We start from the raw sequence: 26985 nt of genomic DNA, 5'->3' as shown, positions 1-26985 counted from the left end.
TTCATTAACCTTTAGTTAACAGTACTTTTTATTTCATTAACCTTTAGTTAAAAGTACTTTTTATTTCATTAACCTTTAGTTAACAGTACTTTTTATTTCATTAACCTTTAGTTAACAGTACTTTTTATTTCATTAACCTTTAGTTAAAAGTACTTTTTATTTCATTAACCTTTAGTTAACAGTACTTTTTATTTCATTAACCTTTAGTTAACACTACTTTTTATTTCATTAACCTTTAGTTAACAGTACTTTTTATTTCATTAACCTTTAGTTAAAAGTACTTTTTATTTCATTAACCTTTAGTTAACAGTACTTTTTATTTCACTAACCTTTAGTTAAAAGTACTTTTTATTTCATTAACCTTTAGTTAAAAGTACTTTTTATTTCATTAACCTTTAGTTAACAGTACTTTTTATTTCATTAACCTTTAGTTAAAAGTACTTTTTATTTCATTAACCTTTAGTTAAAAGTACTTTTTATTTCATTAACCTTTAGTTAAAAGTACTTTTTATTTCATTAACCTTTAGTTAAAAGTACTTTTTATTTCATTAACCTTTAGTTAACAGTACTTTTTATTTCATTAACCTTTAGTTAAAAGTACTTTTTATTTCACTAACCTTTAGTTAAAAGTACTTTTTATTTCATTAACCTTTAGTTAAAAGTACTTTTTATTTCATTAACCTTTAGTTGTATTATCAATCATACATATCAATCTTCTGATAAATGCTAAACAGACATATTTTTATAGTTTTAACTTCAGTCACTTTATAATTATTTAATCTTCAAATTATTCATTTACTTTTTTTTTACAGTTAATGGTTTGATGATTTTCAGTTAATCTCTAGATTAATTTCTGTTCTTTAAGTCTATAAATTATATTGTTATTATTATTATTATTATCATATCAGCTGCTTCACTGTTGTTGTTGGCTCTTTAGCTCATTGTACAACCACACAACACAACGACACAGGGTCCCAGACGGGCTGTTAAAACATTTAATTATTACAGTCACTGTAATTTCACTTTTCGTCTTTCTTACAAAAGAGCGATGTGCTTTGGAAAAGCAGAAAGCTCCTCCAGACGTCACGTTCTACCAGGAAGATGCTGCAGACTGAGGAGTCAGATTGATGCTGTAAATGGTCTAAAAATAATGAGCACGAAGAGAATCCATACTTATCATGGTTTAAGTAGAGAGATGTGTATCATCTATACCAATAATTCATCATCATCATTTCCAGAACGGAGCTGGTTTTCTGAATTAACTATTAACAGTGACGGTGTCACGTGGTGCAGCAGGATGCAGCAGGATGCAGCAGGATGCAGCAGGATGCAGCAGGATGCAGCACATTCCTGGTAAAAATCAGCCTCAGAGAAACAGTGTGTAACATTACACAGATTGGAACTCAGTCCACACAGCTTAAAGGGAAACTGCAGGCAAGACAAGAACCAGAGCAGCTCAAAATGTTCAGGAGCCACAGACCAGAGTGTCACAGGTTTGATCCCCATGCCACGAATCACTGTCTGTCCATTTAAAGTGTGACATGTTGCACATGTGTCCGTCATATTTCTGCCTTGACTTTTCTTTGGTTGTGTTAGTTTAGCAGTTTTCTATTAGTACTTTTACTTTAGGAACAGATCTGAACACACAGTTACTGTGGAGCTGTGATCAACATGAACAGATTCACTGTAAACTAGACGAGAACACGCTGATATTAGCAGGTTAAATGTTCACCACGCTCTCATCTTGTGACCTAATTAGCTCTGAACTCAAAGTCCCACAGAGGCTGTCGTGAGTTCTGTCATAAACCACATTAGTGGAACGTTATTCATCCCGGGACGAAGCTGAATATGAGAAAACTGTCGTGTTGATGTTGGATTAAAAAAGCAGCAGGATTCATTCTCTGGACTCGTTAACGTGTGACTGGTTAAAATCTGCTCCATCCACTCTGACGTGCTCTGGTTTTTGAAGGTGAAATGCCTCTTAAATAACTGAACAACAACAAAACACTGTTTTCAGGTCCAAAGTCACTGTAGTCCACAAAGGAAAGTTTGGTTCATACTGCAACACACACACACACACACACACACGCACACACACACACACACACCACAACACACTGATATATGGCACTAAAATATCGAACCCTGCGTCACTGAACAGAAACCATCACAACCTCCAGCTGCTCGAAGAGCGAGAATAAAGCAAGTTGGTGACAAAAAGAAAAAGAAAACACTGGGAATAAAAGTGTCCGTTATATTTCAGGCATGCAGGCAAACACACTGTAAACTTCAACACTGGCACCAGGTCCGAAGAGTCCACCAGGCGGTGCGTTCAGGTCCACTTCACTACACGACCACAGACAGGGGAACAACTTCACATATGTTAAATATGTCAACTTCCTGATGAAGTTTGGTCACTGATAACGACTTCTCTGGAGGGAAACCTGAACCTGAACCTGATCTATTAAAGTAGATGATACCAAGTTAACTGTAATATTAATATTACACACAGGTATTGGACTGTGAATTACTGCATAGTAATCAGAGCCAGACTGGAAATAAATGGAGCTTTAAGTTAAGTTGCGGCGTTTGCATAGTTTCCTTCAACTCTTAGACCCAAAATATGTTAAGGTCAGTTTGTTCTGGGTTCTTAAAATAACCTCTTCATGTCAGGGGGATCCGAGAGCTGAGGGAAGAATTAAACTACGAGTACAAGAGATACTGAGCAGTGTCTGGGACAAAGTTAGTGTGGAGCTGTGATCAACATGAACACGCTGATATTTAGCAGGTAAAATGTTCACCACGCTCACATCTTGTGACCAGGTGGAGAAACATGTAGCTAATTAGCTGTTGTTAGTGCCGTCTTAAGTTACTTTTAAGGCATTTTCACTAAGTGTGTAAGTGTATATTTACTATATTTAGTTTAGTTTATTAATTCCCTCATTAAAAGAAGCTGAATTATCAGTTGGCATCTGTTTCCAGTGAAGCTCTGACACACTGTTGACTTCACTGGTTTACTGAACGTAAAAACCTGATTTTCTTTAGGTAAGTTCTGCTCTAAAAAACATCTTTACTACGATTTCTCAGCAGTTTAACCATGATGCACACGTCTGACGGAGTTAATCTCTCTGAACAGTGTGTGTCAAAAAGAACTGGACAGCTTGTTTATCATGTCTGTGTCACTACGGGTTAAGATTATTTTGTGAAATAAAACATCTCAACTCAGTCTGCAGGTCAGAATGATCCGTGTTAAATGACATTAAGACGCCGCTCGTCATTCAATGAGAGAAGTGCAGATTATCTGGAACCAACAAAGAACCGTTACAGTAAAGAGACGACGTAGCTCAGGAGCTGCTGTCTTATCCTAACAACAACATATTAGTTTTGTTCACAAGCTCTTTCACCTGTGTTTGTTAGTGTGAATCAAAATGAACCAATAACTAAAACAGACCTGAGTCAACTGTTCCCTCAGGTTCGGTTCTAACAAACAAGACAACAGGACGTCGACACCACCCTCCTCCTCCTCCGTCCTCAGTCGGCGTAGTGCATGATGGACTCGACGTAGTTTCCGGGGAAGAGTCCGGTAGTGGCGTTCATCACTCCTTCAAACCAACCGTCCTCGTTCTTCTTGATGACGTAGATGATGGCTCCTTCCTGGAACGACAGCTCGTCCTCTTTGTCAGCTGTGTAGTCGTAGATGGCCACCACTGGAGGGCGACACACACACCACAACATCACTGTGAAGGTGACTCAGTACTTGCACTCAGTACTTGTACTCAGTACTTGTACTCAGTTCTGAGGTACTCTACTTGTACTTGACTACAGAGCTTCCTGCTTCATTCATTTAGCTTAATTCAGAGGAAATGATTAAATGATGTTTATTACTAGATGTAGTCAGCGAGGGGGGGGGGGCACAGAACGTGTATTGCAGATAATCTGGGATGATCGCATGTTTTCCTGCAGCGTACCTTTCTCCAGGTAGGTCCTGGGGGCCCACGGTGGGTCCTCTTCAGCGTACGGGTCGCTGTACTCCACTACCGCCGAGTCGTCCTCTTCGTGTCCATCCTCCGCCGGCTGTGGACCTGTTGGCTCCTCAGACCCTGACTGGCTCTCAGCCGCTGGGTGAGGAGGAGGGGGGGCGTCTGAAACTGCACGTGGAGGAGACGAGAAGGTTGGTCACACCTTTATTCAGGTGAAGTCCTGACACACAGTCACAGCACACACAACAGAACACTTACTGGACTCCTGAACCCGAGCAACGAAACCCATCAGAGGAAGCTGAGGGGTGAACTGGAGGAGGGAGGGGGGCGGAGGAGAGGCTGCAAACACAGATTATTATTCCACCAAAGTTATGAATGTGTTTTAGAACATTATCAAATAGAATCCAACAAACGAGAACCCTCCGTCACCACAAACCGTCTGCAGGTTACTGTTGGACTGCGTCACGTACCTGGGCTTTGGTTGTAGTACGGACCACCGTTGACCTGGTTCGGTGTTACGATGGGCTGACCGGTCACAGAGGGAGGGCGGCGGTACGGCAGTGACCCCCCCACCTGTGGATTCTGCTGTCGCGGCTGAGGACGGTTCATACTGTAGAACTGAGGGACGATGGGACCTGACGCAGCAGAGAGACGAGGTCAGACCACAACACTGGAGGAGAAGACCGGTCAGAGTCTGAACCTGAGGCTGGAGTCTGATCTGATACAGTCGTGCTACAGGATGTGGCCTCTGTCGATCCGAACTCTTGACATCTGCTCTCACCTCACTCTTGTTTAAAATGAAAGACTTTGTCTATTTATGTTACAGACATGTTTCATATAAACTGGACGCTGTGGTCAACTGTTGACTACACGTTGACTCTGTCAGTTTATGCCTGGATCTCTGCTAGAGAAGCAGCAGAATCATCATAAAATGGAAAAGACGTCTGTTCTGGATCAATAAGACAAATATATAATAAAAAATAAAAAATATTTGAACTTTTAGGGAAATTCTCTGACGACTGATCTGCTACAATAAACAGATGTTTACACTTGAAATCACTTGAATGATGACAAACAGAGAAATGACGGTCGGGTGGGAGGTGGAGGATGGTTCTGTTCACTTCAAACATTTACGACTTCAGACCGGAGACAAGCGAAGGATCACAGAACATGTGAATGGAAGGTGGAGGAGAACGAGTTGAGGGGGAGGTCGGAGAAACTCACCTTCAGCAGGTGGTGAGGAGGAGGACAGAGGAGGAGGAGGGGCGGGAGGAAGAACAGGGGACAGTTCTCCAGACAAAACGTCCGACTGAATGTCGGCCGTGCCGGGGGCGGGGTTATAGGTTGGGGAGGTGCTGGGGGGGCTGTTTGGACGCGAGCTTGGTTGAGGAGGTGAGTCGGCGTGTTGTGAGGGTGAGTTTGGGGGTAAAGGTGCGTTGGGTTGTGTTAAGGTTGTGGTGGAGGAGGACGAGGAGGAGAAGGAGGACGGGGTTGGGGACGGAGAGGAGTTAGGAGCAGTGGAGGAAGAGCTGGCTGGTCCAGCAGTCGGGGAAACTTCAGAGAGGAAGAAGAAGGAGTTCAAATTAAAGAGGGACGGACAAAGTGGAGAGCTCGACTTGAACGGCGGCGACACTGATTCAACTAAATTCATACTGTGTCTCAAAACTGTACATTCAACGTTATTAGAATAAAATCTGAGCGGCGTGAGTGTAGATTCAACCTGTACAGGTGAACCTGATAAAGTGGCCACTGCATGGTGTGTGTGTGCTACCTGGGAAGGTGGAGGGTGGTGAGGGCGTCGGCACGGCGATGGGAACGCCCACGCAGCCGCTGCCGCTGTTCTCTCTGCTGCTGCTCCGACTGCTGCTGCTGGGATGGCTGCCACCGCTGCTGCCACTGCACACACACACACACACACACACACACACACACACACACACACTGTTACAAGGCTGTGGAACATCACAAACCTGAGACTCGTCAGGTTGGACAACGAGTCTCCTCCTACTTTCACCTTCCCTATTGTCCAATGTTCAGGTGAGAGACACAGGACAGGTAAAGAGTGACAACGACAGTAGAAGCAGAAAAACAAACTGAGGTGACGACGAGACTAAAAACCAAGAAGTCAGCTCTCTGTAAGAATCAAAGCAGAGCGGTGGCTGTACGAAAAGCTGTGAACACACAGTCTGATTGGCTGATAAAAGCAGAGCTGTGATTGGACGACACCGAGGAGGTTTGTATTTATCTTAAATGTTACGTGGGAATTTTCTGTCACATACTAAATAAAAAAACAATGTATTAAAACATGAAAACATTAAATTATATGTTGAACCTTCAACATCAGACATTTTATAAAGGTTTCATGATTTTACTTTTACAACTATTTTTAGTCATCAACCCAACGCGTCTGCAGAGAAGAGACAACAAAGCTACAGAGTGAAACTGAATCAGACAATGAGTGCAGTCAGTTAGTTGATGCTGTGAACATGTAAACACCAAGTTAAGGCCGTGTGTGTCCTCTGTGTTCACTCAGCAGCGACGCTGCGACAGTTGGATCAGAACACAGAGGAAACACTGGACAGCAGCAAACGTTCAGAGAAAAGCTGCAGGTTTTTCTGTTTCGTCTTCTTGTTTCTGCTCCAGCATGAAGGACGTTACCAGTTAAATAGAACATCTTCAGAACCCACAGTTCATCCTGAACATTTTTCACAGGTTTTTACCGTGATGAAATCAAGCAGGAACTGAAACATGCAGAGAAAGAAAGACAAAATGTGCTGAGATGAGAGGAGGCTGTACCTCAGCACATCCGTCAGTGCAGCCAGGTTCTGAGTCGGATGTGCTGAATCTTTGTTAATTGCCACAGAGACAAATGTGTTGAGTGGAAAACAGCAGCTTTAATTAGAGGACAGAGCCAAGCAGTGAAATCCAGACGCAGCAGCCATGTTCGACCGGCTACCTGTACGTCCGGGGGCGATGGTTGAGGGTGGCAGTGCGGACAGGACTTGGAATTTGCCCGGAAGACATATTGTTTCTGGTCGGGCTGGAGACATAATCGTTGGGCACCACTGGGGGGCGCACCGGCTCGAGTGTCCTGTAGGGGGAGTTCTTCCTGTTCATGCATAAAGTAAATGGAGGAGAGAGAATTAAGGCTGAGTCCCGTACGAGGAGCTGCACCTTCACAGAGAGCAGCAGAAAACAGTATGAACACGTCGAATAAAAACACGAAAGTCATTTACTGCAGACTCAGCTCATCTCCGTGATGATAATTATAATACTAAAAACCATTTTAGAATAGGGAGGTCATGTGTCCCAGGAGCCACCGGGTGGCGTTGTAGATGCTGTAGCCACCAGCTCACAAGCAGTCAGTATATACTGGTCCTGTTAAAGTTATTCCAAGATGACACTTTAATCACAGTCATGTCTGACGTGTGATTCTACTTGACTTTTGCTCTCATAACAAACAAAGGAGTGTGTTAAGGTCGTTCTTTAAAGGTCAGAGTGTATTTTTGGAGAAGAACAACTCGTCCAGCATCACAAGCTGTAGTGAGTGAAGACAAACTGGCATCAGAAAAAATAAAGACCAGAATAAAAAGCAGAGATAATATGAGAAGTTGAAGCAGAAACACAGGAACCTGTTTGTAATCAACATGTGAACAGTGATAAGTACTGTAACTAAAAAACAAGAATCAGACAGGAAATGAAGAAGGAGAGTGTGTGGTGACAGAAGGATTTGTCCTGCTGCAGCCCTCTGCTGTGTGTGTGTGTGTGTTTGTTTGTTTGTGTGTGTGTGTGTGTTTGTTTGTTTGTTTGTGTGTGTGTGTTTGTTTGTTTGTGTGTGTGTGTGTGTGTGTTTGTTTGTGTGTGTGTGTGTGTGTGTTTGTTTGTTTGTGTGTGTGTGTGTGTGTTTGTGTGTGTGTGTTTGTTTGTTTGTTTGTGTGTGTGTGTGTTTGTGTGTGTTTGTTTGTTTGTGTGTGTGTGTGTGTGTTTGTGTGTGTGTGTTTGTTTGTGTGTGTGTGTGTGTGTGTGTGTTTGTGTGTGTGTGTTTGTTTGTTTGTTTGTGTGTGTGTGTGTGTGTGTGTTTGTGTGTTTGTTTGTTTGTGTGTGTGTGTGTTTGTGTGTGTGTTTGAGTGTGTGTGTTTGTTTGTTTGTTTGAGTGTGTGTGTGTTTGTTTGTTTGTTTGTGTGTGTGTGTGTGTGTGTTTGTGTGTGTGTGTTTGTTTGTTTGTGTGTGTGTGTTTGTGCCTCGTCTCTGTGTCTCGGTGTGGTTCTCTGATGACAGACGGACTTGGCTCGTCGACCACTGCTGCTAATCTGCTGCTGCTCCTATAAACTCAGCCTCTTTCTGATGCTCTTCTTGAATCAGTCACGTCTCTACTTCTGATATTTCTGTTCTCTCAAAGCTTCGTGTCGTCTTCAGCAGGGGAACGACTGCCTCTTCACACGGTAACAGCCGGTTAATCAGCAGCTTACATAAAGAAAACAGGAAGCAGCACTGACACTGCCAACAGGGAGTCTGGACCAGCTGGTCCCACACACACAGTATTGTGATGATTTCATGCTCTGACTGACTGAACCAGGACATTTTGGGAAATATACTTCTTATCTTTCAGATCTTCATCGTCCATCGAACGATCTGACGTCATCGATGAAAAATTTAAACAGAGACAACACTTTAAAAATTCCTAACACCTTCTTAAGGTCTGCTGATGCGAGGCTGGTCAGAGCGCACGTCACCACAGCGCGGTGCTGGTGTTGTAACTGTTCATGTTTGACTACAGGCTCCCACCATGAAGCGACCCCTCCTTCATCTCACAGATTGTATCTGTAGGATCGAGTGGTGCAGGTTGTGGTTGCTGTGTTTGTAACGCTGTGACCGGACTTTGTATCTTCTAAGTTTCCTGCTGTGGATTAAAGTTACAGTGTGAAACCCCCAAACCGCCTCTATCTGTGACCCCAGCTCCTCGCTCACTCATCTGGCTCTGTGTTAAATCCATGAAGAGTCTACACTGTTTACACTGTCACTCGGCAACAACACCGTCAAAGTACCAGTTGGTGATGGGGTTTCCATGGTGTTGAGCTTCTTCACCACTGGGCTGCTATTTTATTCAAGCGTACTACAAACTGGAAAATCATGCTGAACATCAGAGGATCACGTTGTAGGATCAACAGATGTGTGAACATGGTCTGGATGAACACTGAGATGAACACTTTAGATTCAGTGTGATGTAATATTCCTGTATATCATCTCCGTCCAGCTGAGCGGCTGGTTAGTGTAGTGGTACCATCACCACCTTCCATGTGGGAGACTGGGGTTTGAATCCCAGCTGTGATCTACCTCCAGTAGGCGTCCTTAGGCCAGACCTCCTTATGCTGCCCTGCCTACCTTTGTAAGTCACTTTGGATAAAAGCGTCTATGTCCATGGAGGAAACTGAGAATCGTTTTCCTTTAGTGAAACGGTGCCAGGCGTCTGAACGTCCAAATGCTAACAGCTAATTCAGCTACGTTCATTCTCCAAAATGTGAATGTTTAGACGCGGCAGCAGAAAACGGAGAGAAGAGAGGAAGGAAAAGAAAGACACGGTTCAGAAGAACAGGTGAGAGACAGTGAGGTGGGTAGAGGATGAAGATAAGGAGACATTCAGCCGGGTGACCTAGATGTTCGAGGGGAGGGAGCACAGCGAGCTTTCACAACGCATGACGTTATTCCTCAGAGGATCTGTGTGTGTGTGTGTGTGTGTGTGTGTGAAATAAGCAGGATGCAGCAACACACACAAGAACAAAAGATCTGTACAATTCAAGATGACCTGAAACGTCAGTGATGTACGTGCAGGACAGTGTGTGTGTGTGTGTGTGTGTGTGTGTGTGTGTTACATACCCTAAGATGCCCTTGCCTGCCCTTGGAGGACTGGGAGGTTTCTGTGTGGGGGGGTTGGACCGGGACAGACTTCCTCCTAGTTTCATGTTCTGCTGTCCGTTCACCTGTGGAGCCACACACACACACACACACACACACACACACACACACACTGTCTGTTTAGAACAGTGGAACTTCTGAAGCACGTCCACGGACAAGAACAAGGAGTCGTGCAACAGTGTGGCCTCACAGAGTCCTGATCTAAAGGATCCAGTCTGGGATCAGTGACACTGAGACAGATTAAATCCACAGTTGAACTGTGGCGACTCTAAGATGTACTGAGGAGAACTGATTCACAGAGAGATGAACTCCTGAAGAGTGACAGCAGCTGAGACCTGTTGTTTCCAGTTAGTCAGAGGAAAACTTTTAATCCTGGTGAGTGGAAGATGTTTTTTGTGTGAAGGTTATCGTGCTCAGCCCACATCTTTAGAATGGGGTTTTCATGACAGATGTGAGTGTAGGTGTGCTGCACATCCTTACCTTGAACCTCAACAACCACTTAACACGTCAATGAGAGCGAAGAGAGGAGAGAGAAGAGGAGAGAAGTCGTCTAGAGGTTAGTGTCAGTGTAAAAGCATCACGCCAACAGACAACCTGAAAAGAACTAAAGGAGGAGTACGGCTGTCGACTCACGTGATGCAGCTCTAACACTCAGAAATTTCAAGTTGCACTTAAATAAATGACGGTTTTGAAAACTCAGTCCCTTGATAATTAATGCTACAGGTGAGGATTTAACACTAACGACGTGCACAGTGTGAACATTCAGTCAGTTCACATCACATCACTGAACATTCATCCTGGTTGTGTCCAACAACGCTGTTTAATTCTACATCATCAACATTACTTCACTGTTCCCACCTTGACTCCATGTCCAGTGTCATCCAGCACGCTGTAGTCGATGGGCTTCCGGATGTAGCGCACCGGCCTCTCCGGATTGGCTGGAGCCACAATTTTATGTGAGCGGGACGTGTTTTTGTTGGTGGTCAGGATGCCGATCTCCCGCCTCGCCACCTTCTCTTTGTGAATGTCGACTGTCTACAAGGAGAAAACGAGATCGGGTCAGTGTAACGGCTCAAAGGAGAAATACACCACCCATGGATGGATCAAAGGGAACTGGACCCCAGACTATAGAGTGCAGTGGTTCTGTGTCACCGTACCGCAGCTGAAACCAGCGGTTATATGTTAGGTAAGATTCATCGTTTAACTTTAACAGAGTTTAATGTTCGTAACCTTTACACAACAAATCAAGTCGACTCATCGCTCTGATGCTCAGACTGAAAACTTCACTGACACGTTTCAACAACAGTTCTCACGAAAACGGTGGCCTGGAGCCGACAGCATGTGAATGAAACACTTCAGTACGAAAGCTTTCTGAATGGCGTCTCTGTGCGTTCACGAGAAAAGATCGTTCTGCTCCATCATTATTATTCATCTACTTCTTATTCTGATCCAATAATCACATTATATGTGATGTTTTCTCTTGTGCTGTCGGACCAACAGTCCCAAAGCTCCAAATGAATTCAGTATGAGAAACACATCTCACACCGCTCCGTGCTCTCGCTGTGGATATTTTTGGTGTGAGACATTTTAATATGGATGAAAACCTGTTCTGAGTCTGGAGAGAGAAATTTCACTGATGCATTCTGAGGACGTGTGTTGTTATGTGCTACAGATTTTAACCTCTAAACGGACTTAAAACACTTTAAAGCTGCTTTCAGACAGTGTCACTGTGTAAAAATATTTATTATATCAAATTTTAAATGAAAAACCTGACACCATTCGCTCACACTTTGAATTTAAGTCCTAAAATATGAACAATATAGATGTAAGGAACATTCAAAACAAGTCAAATAACATGAGAAACACAGCTGCTGAAACCCACAGAATCAGAAATCACCTTCTATTCTACTTCACATGTTCTACCAGGGATCATCCCTCACCCAAACCAACGTGAGAACACGTCACACGGAGACTCCTGCTGTGTTCTGCATGTGTGACAGAACAGAATTAAACAGAACAGACAGAAACAGACACAGGGAGGTTCACTGTTTACAGCTGAAACTGAATTCAAGTAGTTCAGGTGGAAATTACAAAACAACCCTGGAGCTTAATTCTTTCAGATATTTTACAGATGTAGTCACAGAACCACGTCTGGTTTCTGCTTCATGCTACCTGATCACTCTGTTGGCCGATTAGTCCAACACAAAATGCCGATTGGATTAAAAAAGCATCATCTCAGTGCGGTTCCTTATGAGAGGAAGCCTCAGTGCACGAACTGTTCGCCTACAGAACAGATGCGACTGTCTCCCTGAACAGAAAGCCATAATTATGACGTGCAATCACCAGTCGGAGACAGAAGCATCTCATTACGTCTGCACAGAGTTTTCTGATTATACTGATTACTCTGAGGTCTGAGGAGCAGAATGGATCCTCTGTTCACTCTGTTCTTCTCTGCATTTTAAAATTCACTGAATGAAAATGGGTTTTTGTTTTTTTAGGGAATCTCAACTCCGAGTGCTCTGAATATGAATATGTTGGACACAGCTGCAGTGTGAGATGTGTGGGTGCAGAGTGTTGTGTAAGAAGCCTGATCCAATCGCTGGAGAGGATTCGCACTCACTACACTGTCGGGTGCGATCACACCTACAGGTGCTTTTATTTGTCCGACCAGCTGACAAACACTAAGATCACCGTTTTTATTTGTCCTCTCAGAAAGTCTATTTCAAGCGTCGACTTCCTGCAGGAAGAGGAAACGTACACGAGAACACGTCGATCTGGATCAACGCGTCAGTCAAACAGACAATCTGATGATGATTTATCAAGTTTAGGATTCAGCAGCTTCATCGTGATGTTCTCTTGACAACCAGCCACCAGCTCACTGACGCCACAAGTTCATAACAAGACTCTAGGACATTTCCTGCTGTAGGAGGACCAAACACTTTGTGTTCAGGCTTTAGGTTAAGAAACTAAAACTGAGTCTGTCAGCAGCTGATGTGCTGCGCTGCGTTCAGGGACAGGACAGAGTGTAGGTCATCTAAAAACAAAACTAAAACCAAGATCTGAGCTGAACTGTGGATTTGGAGAATTGTAACAACACCTGTACTCAGGTCAAATGTAATTGTTACAAACCCACATTACTACTTCATCTATTAGTGAACTGGCCACTGCTGGATTTAGCTTCTCCCTGTGCTCATCATAAAACTGCTTCTTAATTCTGTGCAGTCTGGATATTTGTTCTCTGCTGCCTCCACTGTGGATGAGCTTGATCCAAAAAGAACCAGAGAACTGGCTTCACTTGTGTGGAGGAGGTTTGATTAAAAATCAAGATTTTCATTATCAACTAACTGCAGATTAATGTCGACATCAGTGTCTCTGATCCCAGAGTGAAAAGTACAAAGTGCCACAGCTTCATTTAGAAATCTGTAGATAACTTGTATTAAAGAGAGACGGATCCTCAGCAGTATTATTGTTTGAAGTCAGTGTTTAAAGCAGCTGATAGGTCAAAAGACATTGAACTGACAGAAACCCAAAGATCAGTGTTGTATCGACGTCTTATAGAGACTGCTGGGCTGAAGTGTTGTTGGTCAGAGCGAGCAGCAGCCGACAGTGATCTGAAGGATTCATCTCTGCAGCGTTTGATCTGGTCCTCCTGATGTGAAGTGTGGACGGCTGCACTCGGTGTTACGCGGCGAGGGGAGCGTCCACAGAGCCGTGGACGTAACGAGCCTGGATGCACATGATTACATACTGTGTGCTTTCACCCGTGTACACCCCCACTCTGAGTTTATGGACTGTGTTCATGTTTCATGTCCACAGGCAGATTTCAGATTTCATCCATTTTTTAGCATCATGTAACATCTCTCTCTATTTGTCTAACGGCGCTGCTGCTGGGGGGTTATCCTGAATCTCAATGACTGTCTATGAAGTGAAAACATTCTGAAGCCTCAGTTTTCACAGCGTCAGCCTTTCGGTTCCTCTGGTCTCTGCACCAACCTGTGAAATATGGTTGACGGAGCTCTCCATGCGGCGCAGCTGTGAGGCCTGGATGTCCAGCATCTGCAGCACGTTGTTGGCCAGCGTGTTGATGAGGTAGGCGACGCTGGCCAGGGACTGGGTGGTGTAGCTCTTCGTCTCCTCCAGCGCTCGCTGTTTGTCTGCAGACTGCAGGGACAGAGGAGACAGATTCAGGACATTTGAGAAATAACAAACACAACATCACTGAGAGCAGGAATAAAACGTGGTAATTAATTATGTTCTGCTCTCTGACTTTTATTTGTGTATTTGGAGCCTTTTATTCAACATCACTATGATTATTAACTGTTTATAACTGTTTTACTGACACTGAAATTTAAAAGCGTCCCTGTCCCAGGACGGCTTCGTCAAACATCACATTAAAAGCTAGAGCCTAAATAATGTGGCCATTTTTCCCAGAAATTGTTTCAGCAGTTTTTGCACAATCCTACAGCCCATTATCATCATCATCATCATCATCATCATCATCACCATCATCATCATCCTTAACAACAGAAAATATCCAGTTTATAATCATCACACTGGAAAACGTCCTCACACCTTAATATACGTGTGTGTTCATACATCTATATCATCTGTGTGGCTGCATGTATGTGCTGTGTCTGCACAATACAGCAAGACCAGTGTGTGTGTGTGTGTGTGTGTGTGTGTGTGTGTGTGTGTTGAAGCCTGATGTAGGTCAGTTTAAACTCATTCATGCCTGAGGTTGATAAGAAACTCACTGACACTCGTGTTAATACTAGAACCAGTGACCCAGAGACCTACATTCACATTCAGAGCTCACACAACACACTCGTCAGGTTTCTTTAATTCTTCTGTGAAAACATCTGATTGAATCATAAACAAGAGTATTTTTCTGTGAAACCAACAGAATCCGTCCTTTTTACCATTATTCTCTACAACTCTCTGCCTCTCATCTCTTCACACCTCTTCTTCTTCTTCTTCTTCTTCTTCTTCCTGGCCGTCTGTTCCCAGCAGTCTTCCTCCAGCTCTCTCTCTTTATCCCCTCGTCCTAACGTCTCCTCTCTCTCTGCCATCTGACGTCCTGTTAGCAGTGACCTAGTTGGAGGGTTGCCTCTTCTGGCCTGAGGACAGGTCAGAGCAGCACACACAGAACCAACCATAAGAAGCTCATGTACATGAATCAGATCAGACCTATGTGGAACCATATGCACGCTCCCGTTCCTCTGACCTCGTTTTTAATTGGTCTGTTATTTTTTCTGTCGTCTAATGAAAATCCAAAAACAAGCTGACAGCTGTACAGATGCCTCTGGGTGAGGCGGCGAACTCTTCTCTCAAATCTTCAGCAAACACATTCTAACAAACAATCTGAAGAATCGCAGTCTTAACAAATACAGAACTGAAACCAACTGATGGCCTGCAGTCCTCAAAATGTGTGAAGCATCATGTAGAGAAGAATCAGCAACACGTTGTCTGAACACGGAAATGTTCTGAAGTTGGAATTAAAAGGAAAACACAGTCACAAACCCTACAAGCACAGGAACCTCTCTCCTTCAAATACAGAAGAGTTATTGACATGGAGCTGAAACCGTGACTCTGTGAACTAGTCGTAGGTTCTCGAACAGGAATCAGACACTGAACTGTAAGAAGTGCTAAATGACAGCGAAGGTTCAGTTCATGTGAAGCGTCAGAACCTGCTGCGTGAACACAACAGAACATTAACATGTGAAATAATGTGACATAATGTCGGCTCCAACACGTGACGGCTCCAGTTTGCCAAGCTCCTGATCAACAACCCATCTTTCCAAACGCCCCCGCAGGAGCTGTTCCTGGCACCGACACCGAAGGTGGAGGCTGATACTCCTCCAACTGGAAAACCAATCGCCACGATTTCCAACCCAACACACACACACACACACACAGCGGCCCGGCGTCCACGTGCTGCCTCCTGCAGCGGTACCATGTGTTTTCAATGAGCAGCAGGAGGTCGGGTTACATTACGACAGCTAACCGGTACCAGCTGTGGAGGACCCACAGGAACTGTTTGTGTGGGGGTCTGCACATGCTCAGTACACGCCAGCACGAACTGTAACGGCTGCAGACGGAGTTTTCCTCCTCCTGCTCCCTCAGTTTCATATTCAGCAGCTGCTGCTGGTTTTTACTTTATACTCAAACAAACAGAAGTTTAAATACACGAGTCAGGGCTCCAACTGTGGACAACAATAGCTTCGATCTCCATCTCTTTTATAAACCTGCAGCTTACAGGGGAGATGTGGGTGGTGTTATATTCGACACCCTGCTTCCTGCAGCAACAGCAGACTGACTGTTTAAACACACATGAAACTCTCTGTTTGCAGGTTTCAGCTAATTCTCCTATCAAATGTCCATTTTAATGATCTATCATCTATCTCATTATAATACTAAATATTATCTTTGTGTTTTATTTTCTGAAATAATGAAATGAAAATAAAAAGTAAGAAAATCCAACAGCTCAGTTTTAACTCACCTAAAAAAACGAATTATTAAAACATCAGCTGACTGAACGTCAACGAGACAGAATCACAGATCAGTTTAATGATTTAAAGGTTTGGTGCAGTCGGTCGGTTCAGTCGCTGCCTCATCACAAACTTTAAAACTAGAAGTTCACAGCTGCTCGGTCGTGACTTCACCTGTCGTAACCTGAGATAATCAACATACTCCGTGAGCTCAGGTGTGCAGAGTCATTGTTCACTGACTGTGTTTACCTGCTCTTCTGTAACCAGGTCACAGTCGTCTTCTCCTGAACCCTGGTTACTGTGATCGACGTAGGGGATCGGAGAGACCCGATTTCCCCAGGTAGACTGGAGAACTCTGGTTTCTCTGCCATGTATCCACATAACCGGGTTTCTAAAGAGCTGAAACTGAAACGAGGAACCAGCGTCTTAAACCTGAGAGACTAGACGAGTCTGGGACTGAGCACAGCTGATCAGCTGCATGTGGACCTGGATTTACAGTAACCAGGTTACTACTGTGCTGACAAATGAACCAGATCTGTTCCTCTCACAAGAACCAGCCTGGTTCTGTTCAGGAACCAACACCTCACTGGACCCAACACAGAAGAACAACACACCGGTAACACGGAGTTGAGTTCAGATGAGAATGTTGTATTCGTATTTTTCTCCTCATAGTGATTAAAACATCATAAAATCACTGATCTGTGTTGACACATTATTACATTTATAATGAGTTCGTCCAAATCCTATCTGACGGTGCTGAAGCCACTTTACTCGGACTAAACATGGGTCGATCCAAAGATTCAGCCCATAGAACTGAATCAGCAGCAGCACCAGGTTATGTAACATCCCCCATCGTCGGCGGGCAGTGGAAATGTAGGCCAGCCAGAGTTAGCCCTGCTCGGCCCAGTGTGGACTGATAGGAAGAGTTTAATGAGCTAGAAACAAGTTTTCTTTGTGTTGAGACGATGCGGTGTGGCTGCTGAGAGGACAAAGTTAGAGGAGGAGTGATGAAGAGGAGGAGGAGGAAGGACGAAGGAGCGAGCAGGATCATAGTCTCTTCATGTGGATCCAGTCTGTGCTGTTGACGGACTCGTTCACAGCTGCAGATACGTGATGAACAGGTGTTTATTCAAAGCAGCTGTCTCTGTCTGCACCAACCAGCCTCAGAGAACAGCAGTCGTATGAGAGGAGGAGGTCGTGGAGCTGATGTTCTCCGTCAGGTGTTACCGGACACAGACCAGGACCAGGACCCAGAGACAACAACAGGACAGATACTGAGCTTCAGACTGAACCACTGACATGTAGAAGCAGCTCAAACCCAATACACAAAGTCTATTATCTATGATGAAGAAGTCGGTCCGTGTTCAGGACTCCACACGTTCTTTAACTCATCCCATCGTCAGTAAAACTCAAGGATCAAATGAAATCATGTTTTAAGGTTTCACTGATTTTCTAGAACGGTAAAATTAGAATTAATCCCACAGCTGAACCCACGCTGTCAGGTTTCTTCTCTGCATCATTCAGTAAATCTGATTCATTACATTTTTATTCTCATTTATTTATAGAACTTTTATCTTTCTTTTAAGGCTGACCCCCCCTTTAATCAAATAATGAATCATGTTCTTTGTGGTTAGCTACAGAGCACACATCTAAATGAATCACATCAGTATTTTAATATCTAAGATCATCTGAGTGATTATTTCCTAGTGATGGAGCAAACTATCCATTAGTAGAAGTTTACAGAACCTGTGTTGATGTGTCACGCCAGACTCCCATTCACAAGTCCCCTTATAATGATTCGCTGCGCACCAGCAAATATTATTCAACGTTTAGAACAAGTTTTAAACCATTTTTCCAGTAAACAAGAATCGTTCTTTAATTCGGCACACATGAGAAGTACCAGTCACTAAATAATTCAATAAAATGTCATTAAAACCAACTAATTTAATGAACGCGTTCGCTTGTGTGACATTCCCACCAGGACGCAGCGGCACAGTTATAAAAGTTAAATTTTCATAAGAAGCCACATGTTTGGGGAAATATTTAACCGCCGAACTAACGTGGGGGTTTTAACTTCTTATTTCCAGCATTAGGCCAAATTTTAACCGGAATTCAGCGTAACTTTGAGCGGTTCTACTAAATCTAAGGGTTCCGTAACGGAGCTCGGTGCAGAACCGTCATTCCATCACTCCTCTCTCCAAACCGCCCCCTCCCAGCCAACAGTCCCCGACATGTTCCCCGACTTCACTTCCACTCTGGGGGGTTTAAATAGCAGCAGGTACCTGCACATAGTTGCTTTCGCAGTACTCAGCGACCCTCTCCAGGTTGGTGAAACTGTCCAGCAGAGCTCTGCGTCCCGCAGGAATCTCCTCCTCCAGCAGCATCTGCAGCTCCGCCATCTTTACATGGTTAGTGCGCTGCGTTCAGGGCTGCGGGAAATACCACGACTCCCACCACAAAAACTGGGAATTCATCATGTGCCCTGCAGGGTTTTATTATTTATTATAACACCTACAGATCTTTATTAGAAGACCTACAGATCTTTATTATAAGACCTACAGATCTTTATTATAAGACCTACAGATCTTTATTATAAGACCTACAGATCTTTATTATAAGACCTACAGATCTTTATTATAAGACCTACAGATCTTTATTATAAGACCTACAGATCTTTATTATAAGACCTACAAGTTTTTATTATAAGACCTACAGATCTTTATTATAAGACCTACAAGTTTTTATTATAAGACCTACAGATCTTTATTAGATGATCTTTATTATAAGACCTACAGATCTTTATTAGAAGACCTACAGATCTTTATTATAAGACCTACAGATCTTTATTATAAGACCTACAGATCTTTATTATAAGACCTACAGATCTTTATTATAAGACCTACAGATCTTTATTATAAGACCTACAGGTTTTTATTATAAGACCTACAGATCTTTATTATAAGACCTACAGGTTTTTATTATAAGACCTACAGATCTTTATTATAAGACCTACAGGTTTTTATTATAAGACCTACAGATCTTTATTATAAGACCTACAGATCTTTATTATAAGATCTACAGATCTTTATTATAAGACCTACAGGTTTTTATTATAAGACCTACAGATCTTTATTATAAGACCTACAGGTTTTTATTATAAGACCTACAGGTTTTTATTATAAGACCTACAGATCTTTATTATAAGACCTACAGGTTTTTATTATAAGACCTACAGATCTTTATTATAAGACCTACAGATCTTTATTATAAGACCTACAGATCTTTATTATAAGATCTACAGATCTTTATTATAAGACCTACAGGTTTTTATTATAAGACCTACAGATCTTTATTATAAGACATGCAGATCTTTATTATAAGACCTACAGATCTTTATTATAAGATCTACAGATCTTTATTATAAGATCTTTATTATTATTATTATCTTAAGACCTACAGTGTTCCCCAATAACTGCAGTCCAGCCACAAACATTTGGCTCTGCAGACTTTTATTAAGAGCAAATTCATGGATGTTGTGTTCGTCATCTTTCAACTGCTTCTATTGGTGTCTGAAAGTTGGAGCGCTCAGTCAAAAGACACAAAATGATCAGAAATGAAAATAGGAAATGGAAAACGTACAACTACAAAATGATGCATTAAACAACCCTAAAGAGACAGAATGACTCCCTCAGTCAGTTTTTACTGAGCTCCACACAATATATATATATATATATATATATATATATATATATATATTATATTAGAATAATATTAAATTAAATGTTGTTCTAACAGACACTAAGTTTCACAATTGACGACTTTTCTGGGTTTAACCAGGTTGATTCTTCTTCACAACCTGTTTCTTCACTCTGAGGCCGAACGCTGCAAAAACACCTGAAGACTGCTGCAGTCACACAGACAGGTTGGTTTATTTAAAAAATCCCACTCAGGAAAACAAAGTGCTAGATGGTCGTAGAAAAACAGACAGACAGAGACAGACAGACAGAGAGAGACAGACAGACAGAGACAGACAGAGACAGACTGAGAGAGAGAGACAGACAGAGACAGACTGAGACAGAGAGACAGACAGACAGACAGAGAGAGACAGACAGAGACAGACAGACAGACAGAGACAGACAGACAGAGAGAGACAGACAGACAGAGAGAGACAGACAGAGACAGACTGAGAGAGAGAGACAGACAGAGACAGACTGAGAGAGAGACAGACAGAGACAGACAGACAGGGTTTGAAGTTTCATGCAGGGATTTCCAGGCTCTCGTCTCCTCTCGGGTATCCCTCCACTTCCATCGTCATCAGAAACTCTGCAAAGAAAAACAAATAGACACATGTACAGATCACCTGAGTGGTCGGTTTATTAACTTGTAAATGAGTCCTGTGAATCCCAGAGTTCAGTCAGTGACCTGCTGCTGTGCGATATTTAACCTCTCACATGAGGGTGTTCTCATAAACAGACTACTGAGGCCCTGACACACACTGATGACACTGAACTGTCTTATGGCGCCATCTGATGGCAGCATCAGGAAACACACAGCGAGACACAACGTGTGACACCGAGTCGTGTTCTCAGTAACATGCAGCTGTTGTACACAGGTGGTAGTAGTACTTCATTAATCCTGAAGGACAACTGCAGTAACCACTTCACTAGTTCAAATTTACACTGAGTACATAAAGAATTAAATGAAAACCTGAAGTAATACACTGTACTGTGATAGTAATAGTACGATGTACTGTACTTTACTACAAGAGTGGAGGATCTAAAGCAGATTCACAGTAAGATGTAGTATTTACACTGCTGCAGATAAACTGCATTAATAAAACACAACTACAACCTGTGATAATCTACGAGACACCAGTAAAGATCCGTCTAATCCGGCAGAGGAACCACGTTTGGACTGAACGTACGCCACAGTTTGACCTTCTGACCTTCTGTGTAGTCGATGTCCGGCCGCGTTGATACGACGGCCCAGGCCAGACCCACCAACAGAGCCACCACCAGGTTCACCACAATCCAGGGCTGCAGGATCTGCTGCTCTGAACCTGGAGGCCTGGAGGAGGAGGAGGAGCTGAGTAGAGCAGAGCAGAGCAGAGCAGAGTAGAGTAGAGCAGAGCAGAGTAGAGTAGAGTAGAGTAGAGCAGAGTAGAGTAGAGTAGAGCAGAGCAGAGTAGAGCAGAGTAGAGTAGAGTAGAGTAGAGTAGAGCAGAGTAGAGCACAGTAAAACAGAGTGGAGTAGACTAGAGCAGAGCAGAGCAGAGCAGAGCAGAGCAGAGCAGAGTAGAGCAGAGTAGAGTAGAGTAGAGTAGAGCACAGTAAAACAGAGTGGAGTAGACTAGAGTAGAGTCAGAGCAGAGCAGAGCAGAGCAGAGCAGAGTAGAGTAGAGTAGAGCAGAGCAGAGCAGAGTAGAGTAGAGTAGAGCAGAGCAGAGCAGAGCAGAGCAGAGTAGAGCAGAGCAGAGCAGAGTAGAGTAGAGCAGAGCAGAGCAGAGCAGAGCAGAGCAGAGTAGAGTAGAGCAGAGCAGAGCAGAGCAGAGTAGAGTAGAGTAGAGCAGAGCAGAGCAGAGCAGAGTAGAGTAGAGTAGAGTAGAGCAGAGTAGAGTAGAGTAAAACAGAGCAGAGCAGAGTAGAGTAGAGTAGAGTAGAGCAGAGTAGAGCAGAGCAGAGCAGAGCAGAGTAGAGTAGAGTAGAGCAGAGCAGAGCAGAGCAGAGCAGAGCAGAGTAGAGCAGAGCAGAGCAGAGCAGAGTAGAGTAGAGGAGAGTAGAGCAGAGCAGAGCAGAGCAGAGCAGAGCAGAGCAGAGCAGAGCAGAGTAGAGTAGAGAGGAGAGTAGAGCAGAGCAGAGCAGAGAGGTAGAGCAGAGCAGAGCAGAGCAGAGCAGAGGAGAGAGAGTAGTAGAGCAGAGCAGGTAGAGCAGAGAGAGAGAAACTCGCACCACAGGGTGCGGGGGCAGAAGGAGAGAGGGGATGCGAGCGCGGGGCAGGGGTGACGCAGGGACAGGATCAGGGCTATGAAGTACACTAGAGAGGAGAGGGGAGAACGGAGGCAGCAGCCGCAGCAGCAGCAGCAGCAGCGGCAGCGGCAGCGGCAGCCGCAGCAGCCGCAGCCGACGCCGCAGCCGCAGCAGCAGCAGCAGCGCGCAGCGGCAGCGGCAGCCGAGCAGCCGCAGGCAGCCGCAGCAGAGCAGCAGCAGGCATCGTCATCATCATCCTCATCATCATCATCATCATCATCATCATCATCATCATCATCATCCTCATCATCATCATCATCATCATCATCATCATCATCATCATCATCATCATCATCATCATCATCATCATCATCATCATCATCATCATCATCATCATCATCATCATCATCATCATCATCATCATCATCATCATCATCATCATCATCATCATCATCATCATCATCATCATCATCATCATCATCATCATCATCATCATCATCATCATCATCATCATCATCATCATCATCATCATCATCATCCTCATCATCATCATCATCCTCATCATCATCCTCATCATCATCATCATCATCATCCTCCTCCTCATCATCATCATCATCCTCATCATCATCATCATCATCATCATCATCATCATCATCATCCTCATCATCATCATCGTCATCATCATCATCATCATCGTCTCACTCACAGAAAGAAGCCAGAGCAGCAGGGTCCAGGGTGAGGAAGCCTCTCAGGGCCATGGAGGCTTTGGCCAGGTTCACTCTGCAGGAGGCAACTCGGTGAGCAACAGTGTCTTTATTCCTTGTGATGAACAACCTGTAGGTTCTGTAACCAACACACACACAGACCTGTCGAATGCAGACACGGTGCTGACGGCCAGCAGCAGGTAGAGCAGCGACTGGGCCGGGTAGGCCAGCGGGTGGTACTGCTGCAGCAGGTTGGGCAGCGTGGTCAGCTGGTCGCCCGCCAGCACGTAGACGACGATGATGTTCCACACGGCGTATCCAGCCAGGAAACCGTGAGAGAACAGACCGATGACCCTGCAGAGGGAGGACACACACACACACACACACACACACACGCACACACACACACACACACACACACACACACACACACGCACACACACACACCCACACCCACACACACACACACACACACACACACACACACACACGCACACACACACACACACACACACACACACACACCACACACACACACACACACACACACACGCACACACACACGCACACACCACGAGTGGTTGATTGATGAACACTTCATACGTGTTGGATCAAACCTGTGTGTGAACCGACCTGAAGCCGCTGTGGACCCTCATAGCCACGTCTCTGGTGGTCCAGATCTGCCTGGGGTCCATGTAGTCGTCCATCAGCTCTGAGTGTCGGAGGTGCTCCGCCCGCTCTGCCTGGAAACGCCCTGCACGTGCACACAACACAACACACGTGCACACGCAACACAACACAACGAGTGTGTTCTGTGTTACTGAGTTTGAAAACTGAATCTGTCCAAAACATTAAAGAATTAAAGATTAAATCAAGTCCTCGCTGGTCATTAATTAAGTCACAGGTGAAGAAAAAGTAAGTGAACCAGTTTCCAGGTTTTCTGCATCAGTTGGTCATAAACTGTGAGCAACGCTCCTAAACCTGGAGCCCAATCATTGAAGGTGGAGGTGGTGGAGGTGGTGGAGGCGCCGTCTACAACTGCCTTAACTCATCAAAACAGTGAGCTGTTGATAGGCAGCAAAGACCAACGATGACCAGAGTTTCGGTATTCATCAGTCCAGAAAACAGGAACTGGACAGAAACTGTTTTCTGAATACAAACAGAAACTCCACAGGTCCAAAAATATTTGGACAAAATCTTCATTATTGTGGTCATTTCCAACACTACACGGATCTGAAGACACTGGACAAACTGGAGGAATTACAAACGTGTATTCACATGGAACTTTAGAGGCCTGAAGGGATTTGGAGCAGCTACATATTCAGAAATTAAATAGTCTGTTTTAATACTTTAAATCCTCTATGGTGTGAAGTCTGGACCCTCACAGTACTTCATGTTCTCTACTGATGGGTTCACTCGTGTCTTTCACTGCTGCCTGATGCAGTAAACTCTGATTCACACTCACTGTTCCTCTCAACAAAGACTTTCCCGACCGGCTGACTGTGTCCGTGGGGGGCGGAGAACAGGGAATGCTGGGGGATTGGTGACTGGGCGTCTGTGATGATGTCGTCATCTTCAGCTCCCAGGTCATTGCTGTGCTCCATCACCTTCGCCTTCCTGCCAGCGGACGGGAGAGAAACGATGTCCAGACATTCTGTGGACCTTTTTAAATCCTCTGGACTTTCAGTTCGTCCACTCACCTTTTCCTTTTCGTCCTCCTGGTCACAGGTAACAGTCATGTCCTCTCCGTCTCCTGGCTCTGCCGTGTTGCCGTTGGGCATGTCGTCATGCTCTGCTTCCTGGTCTGATGAAACCAAACATGACACGACAGCTTTTAACATGAAGGTTTAGTCACTGTTTCTTTCATCAGTCGGAACTAAACTCAACACCATGTAATTCTTACTAAGACCTGTGGAAGCAGCTGAAGGTCCCCTCAGGCTGGGGGGCTTTTATACAGTAAAGGGGAGGAGGGCCATTCCCTAGTCTGTGTCAGGAATGGCTGGAAGCAGCATCACAGGATGAATTAATGACTTTATTTAATCCTTTATTAATGATTTTACAACCTATAGCAGGCGACTTCTTCTTTTTCTTCTTCTTCTGTGGTGCTGGATCCTGCGGCTCTGGGGTCAGAGGGTCTCTGCTGTTAGAGCGACTTCTACTGGTCACCTCCTCCATCTCCACCTCCAGACCTCCTGTAGAACATAAGGAAGCAGAGCAGTTTGATATCTGTGTAAATACAAAGAGAATAAAGCTCCGCCGCTCAGACGTCACCTCTCACCTTCTCCCTGCTCCTCCCCATCGATGACCTCCTTCTTTGGCTTCTTCTTCTTGCTCTTGACGGTCGGCATGGCGTCTCTGGGAGGATCTGGGGATCAACAGTTCAACGTGGCTGTCAGGCAGATCGTTAAGAGATAAATTAGGTCGGTCGATTAACAGTCAATGAGGATCTTGATGCCTGTTGGAGATAATTGGATCAACCTGAGCTTTGAGGACAGGTGACAGAGTAAAGCTTCAGGAAACACACAGCAGAACCTTCAACAACCCACGGTGAAGTCTGCTCTGTTAGTTACTTCAGGATAGTGTGATGCAATAGGGCGGCATATAGAAGATGTGTTGGTCGCAAACAGCTTCGGAACAACTTGAGGTTTGGTGTCTTGCTGCTGCTCGGGATCCACCAACCCTTCGATTAACAGACCAAAGCTGCAGTTTGAATTCTTTTGAATTTCATTGCTCCAGAGAACAATGTTAACCCGTACGATATCACGATATCATACATTGTTAGACCTGTTTTGTTTTCTCCAAATAAAGCCCTGGTCAGGGGGTTCTACTTCCTCCTGGGGCCTGAAGCCCCACAGTCGAATACTGCACAGTTTTACACAACCAGCAAGTTAACACTAGGCTTCAAGTTTCCATAAATATCTGTTCAAACTCATCACGAGTCCAAGAGGATGCCTCTACCACATGGATGAAAATGGAACAGACTCCAGGTGAAAGTGACCTTTGACCTTTGTGCATTGAAATTTCATCAGTTCATCACTGAATACAAGACAGTTTTATCAAATCCATACGAGTTCTCTTCAAGGGTGTTTTAGATATTGCATAAGGAGGAATTGGGAACCTAAAAACATGTTGTCTGCTGCTGCAGAGACATAAAAACTGCTGTACAAGTGTTTCGCTTCATGTTTGTCACAAAAATCAGAACGGAGAAGATTAACAGAGTGATGGAAAACGATAAAGTTCAGGATTTGTTTGTGATTTTAAAGAAAGTTCTTGAGGATGCTGCAGGTTGTATAATGACAAATGAAACATCAAATGATGTCATCAGAGCTCCAGCTGAACCACAGCCACAGTAGAACGAACCTGAACGGCAAAGGCATCAGATACTGAAGCTGTGTCACGTCCTCAGCGCTAAATAGAATGAATCAGGTGATGTAGTCGTTATATTATACAGAACACACTGTAAGAATGTATGCTGGGGGGGGGTCTCTTCAAAATCAAGTTATTTAAAGTAAATATAGAGACACAATGACCTGACGAAGACCTTTAGTTTTCTAACTGCACAGCAGGTTTCTGTCCCTAAGAGGAACTATTTCTATACTAAACAGGTATTTTCAGGTGTGTGCTCACCTGTGCAGCGGAGTCTGTCTGCGGCCGTGAAGCGTTCACACTGCAGCCTCCCTCTGATCTTATCTCAGGGTTTAGCGGCAGGTGGTTCGTGCGCTGAGCCGTCACAGCCTCTTCGAGCTCCGTGGTTGGTTGATCAGCTGTGATGTCACCAGCTGGCAGGACCCCATGTAGCCACAGATGCTAACAACAAATTAATTAACACATTTATTCAGGTACCGTACTTAACTGCTGAAGGACGCCTCAGATGAACACAAGATACGAGATGTGGAGGTTTTATATGTGTTAAACTTTCTCAGAGCTTTCAAAG

General features: G+C 44.2%; 2 protein-coding genes across 3 annotated transcripts; both read right to left on the bottom strand.

Annotated features, from left to right (window-relative positions):
- Positions 1-987: 987 nt before the first annotated feature.
- Positions 988-18780, bottom strand: LOC113173811 (abl interactor 2-like). Of its 2 annotated transcripts, XM_026377381.1 has the most exons (12): positions 18664-18780; positions 13887-14054; positions 10752-10928; positions 10374-10391; positions 9855-9958; positions 6937-7089; positions 5752-5876; positions 5205-5534; positions 4451-4615; positions 4239-4319; positions 3969-4148; positions 988-3707 (listed from the first exon to the last, which is right to left on the bottom strand). In XM_026377381.1, exons 1-12 carry the CDS (start codon positions 18778-18780, stop codon positions 3532-3534), a joined length of 1794 nt encoding a protein of 597 aa, XP_026233166.1. In that variant the 3' UTR covers positions 988-3531. The 2 variants fall into 2 exon arrangements, with proteins under 2 accessions (XP_026233166.1, XP_026233167.1); XM_026377382.1 differs by lacking the exon at positions 5205-5534.
- Positions 18781-20636: 1856 nt separating this feature from the next.
- LOC113173311 (transmembrane protein 237A-like) lies at positions 20637-25399 on the bottom strand. Its single transcript, XM_026376717.1, is given in 11 exon segments — positions 20637-20704; positions 21327-21466; positions 22330-22414; positions 23054-23127; positions 23214-23405; positions 23685-23805; positions 24517-24668; positions 24752-24777; positions 24779-24855; positions 25115-25243; positions 25330-25399. Coding segments are annotated over 11 exon segments (1134 nt in total).
- Between the last annotated feature and the right edge of the window lie 1586 nt (positions 25400-26985).

The sequence above is a fragment of the Anabas testudineus genome, chromosome 21, assembly GCF_900324465.2.
Source record: "Anabas testudineus chromosome 21, fAnaTes1.2, whole genome shotgun sequence".
In the NCBI taxonomy this organism is placed as follows: Eukaryota; Metazoa; Chordata; class Actinopteri; order Anabantiformes; family Anabantidae; genus Anabas; species Anabas testudineus.
Note: the sequence above shows the minus strand (reverse complement) of the source record. Positions and strands in the feature narration are given on the sequence as shown.

What these genes read in the sequence shown, in the direction of transcription:
- LOC113173811 (XM_026377381.1), bottom strand. Translation starts at nt 18,780, where the DNA reads ATGGCGGAGCTGCAGATGCTGCTGGAGGAGGAGATTCCTGCGGGACGC. An exon ending in CCGTCAACCATATTTCACAG is followed by an intron (nt 10,929 to 13,886) that starts GTTGGTGCAGAG and finishes TTCTCCTTGTAG; the next exon opens with ACAGTCGACATTCACAAAGA. An exon ending in TGCTCGGGTTCAGGAGTCCA is followed by an intron (nt 4,149 to 4,238) that starts GTAAGTGTTCTG and finishes CTCCACGTGCAG; the next exon opens with TTTCAGACGCCCCCCCTCCT.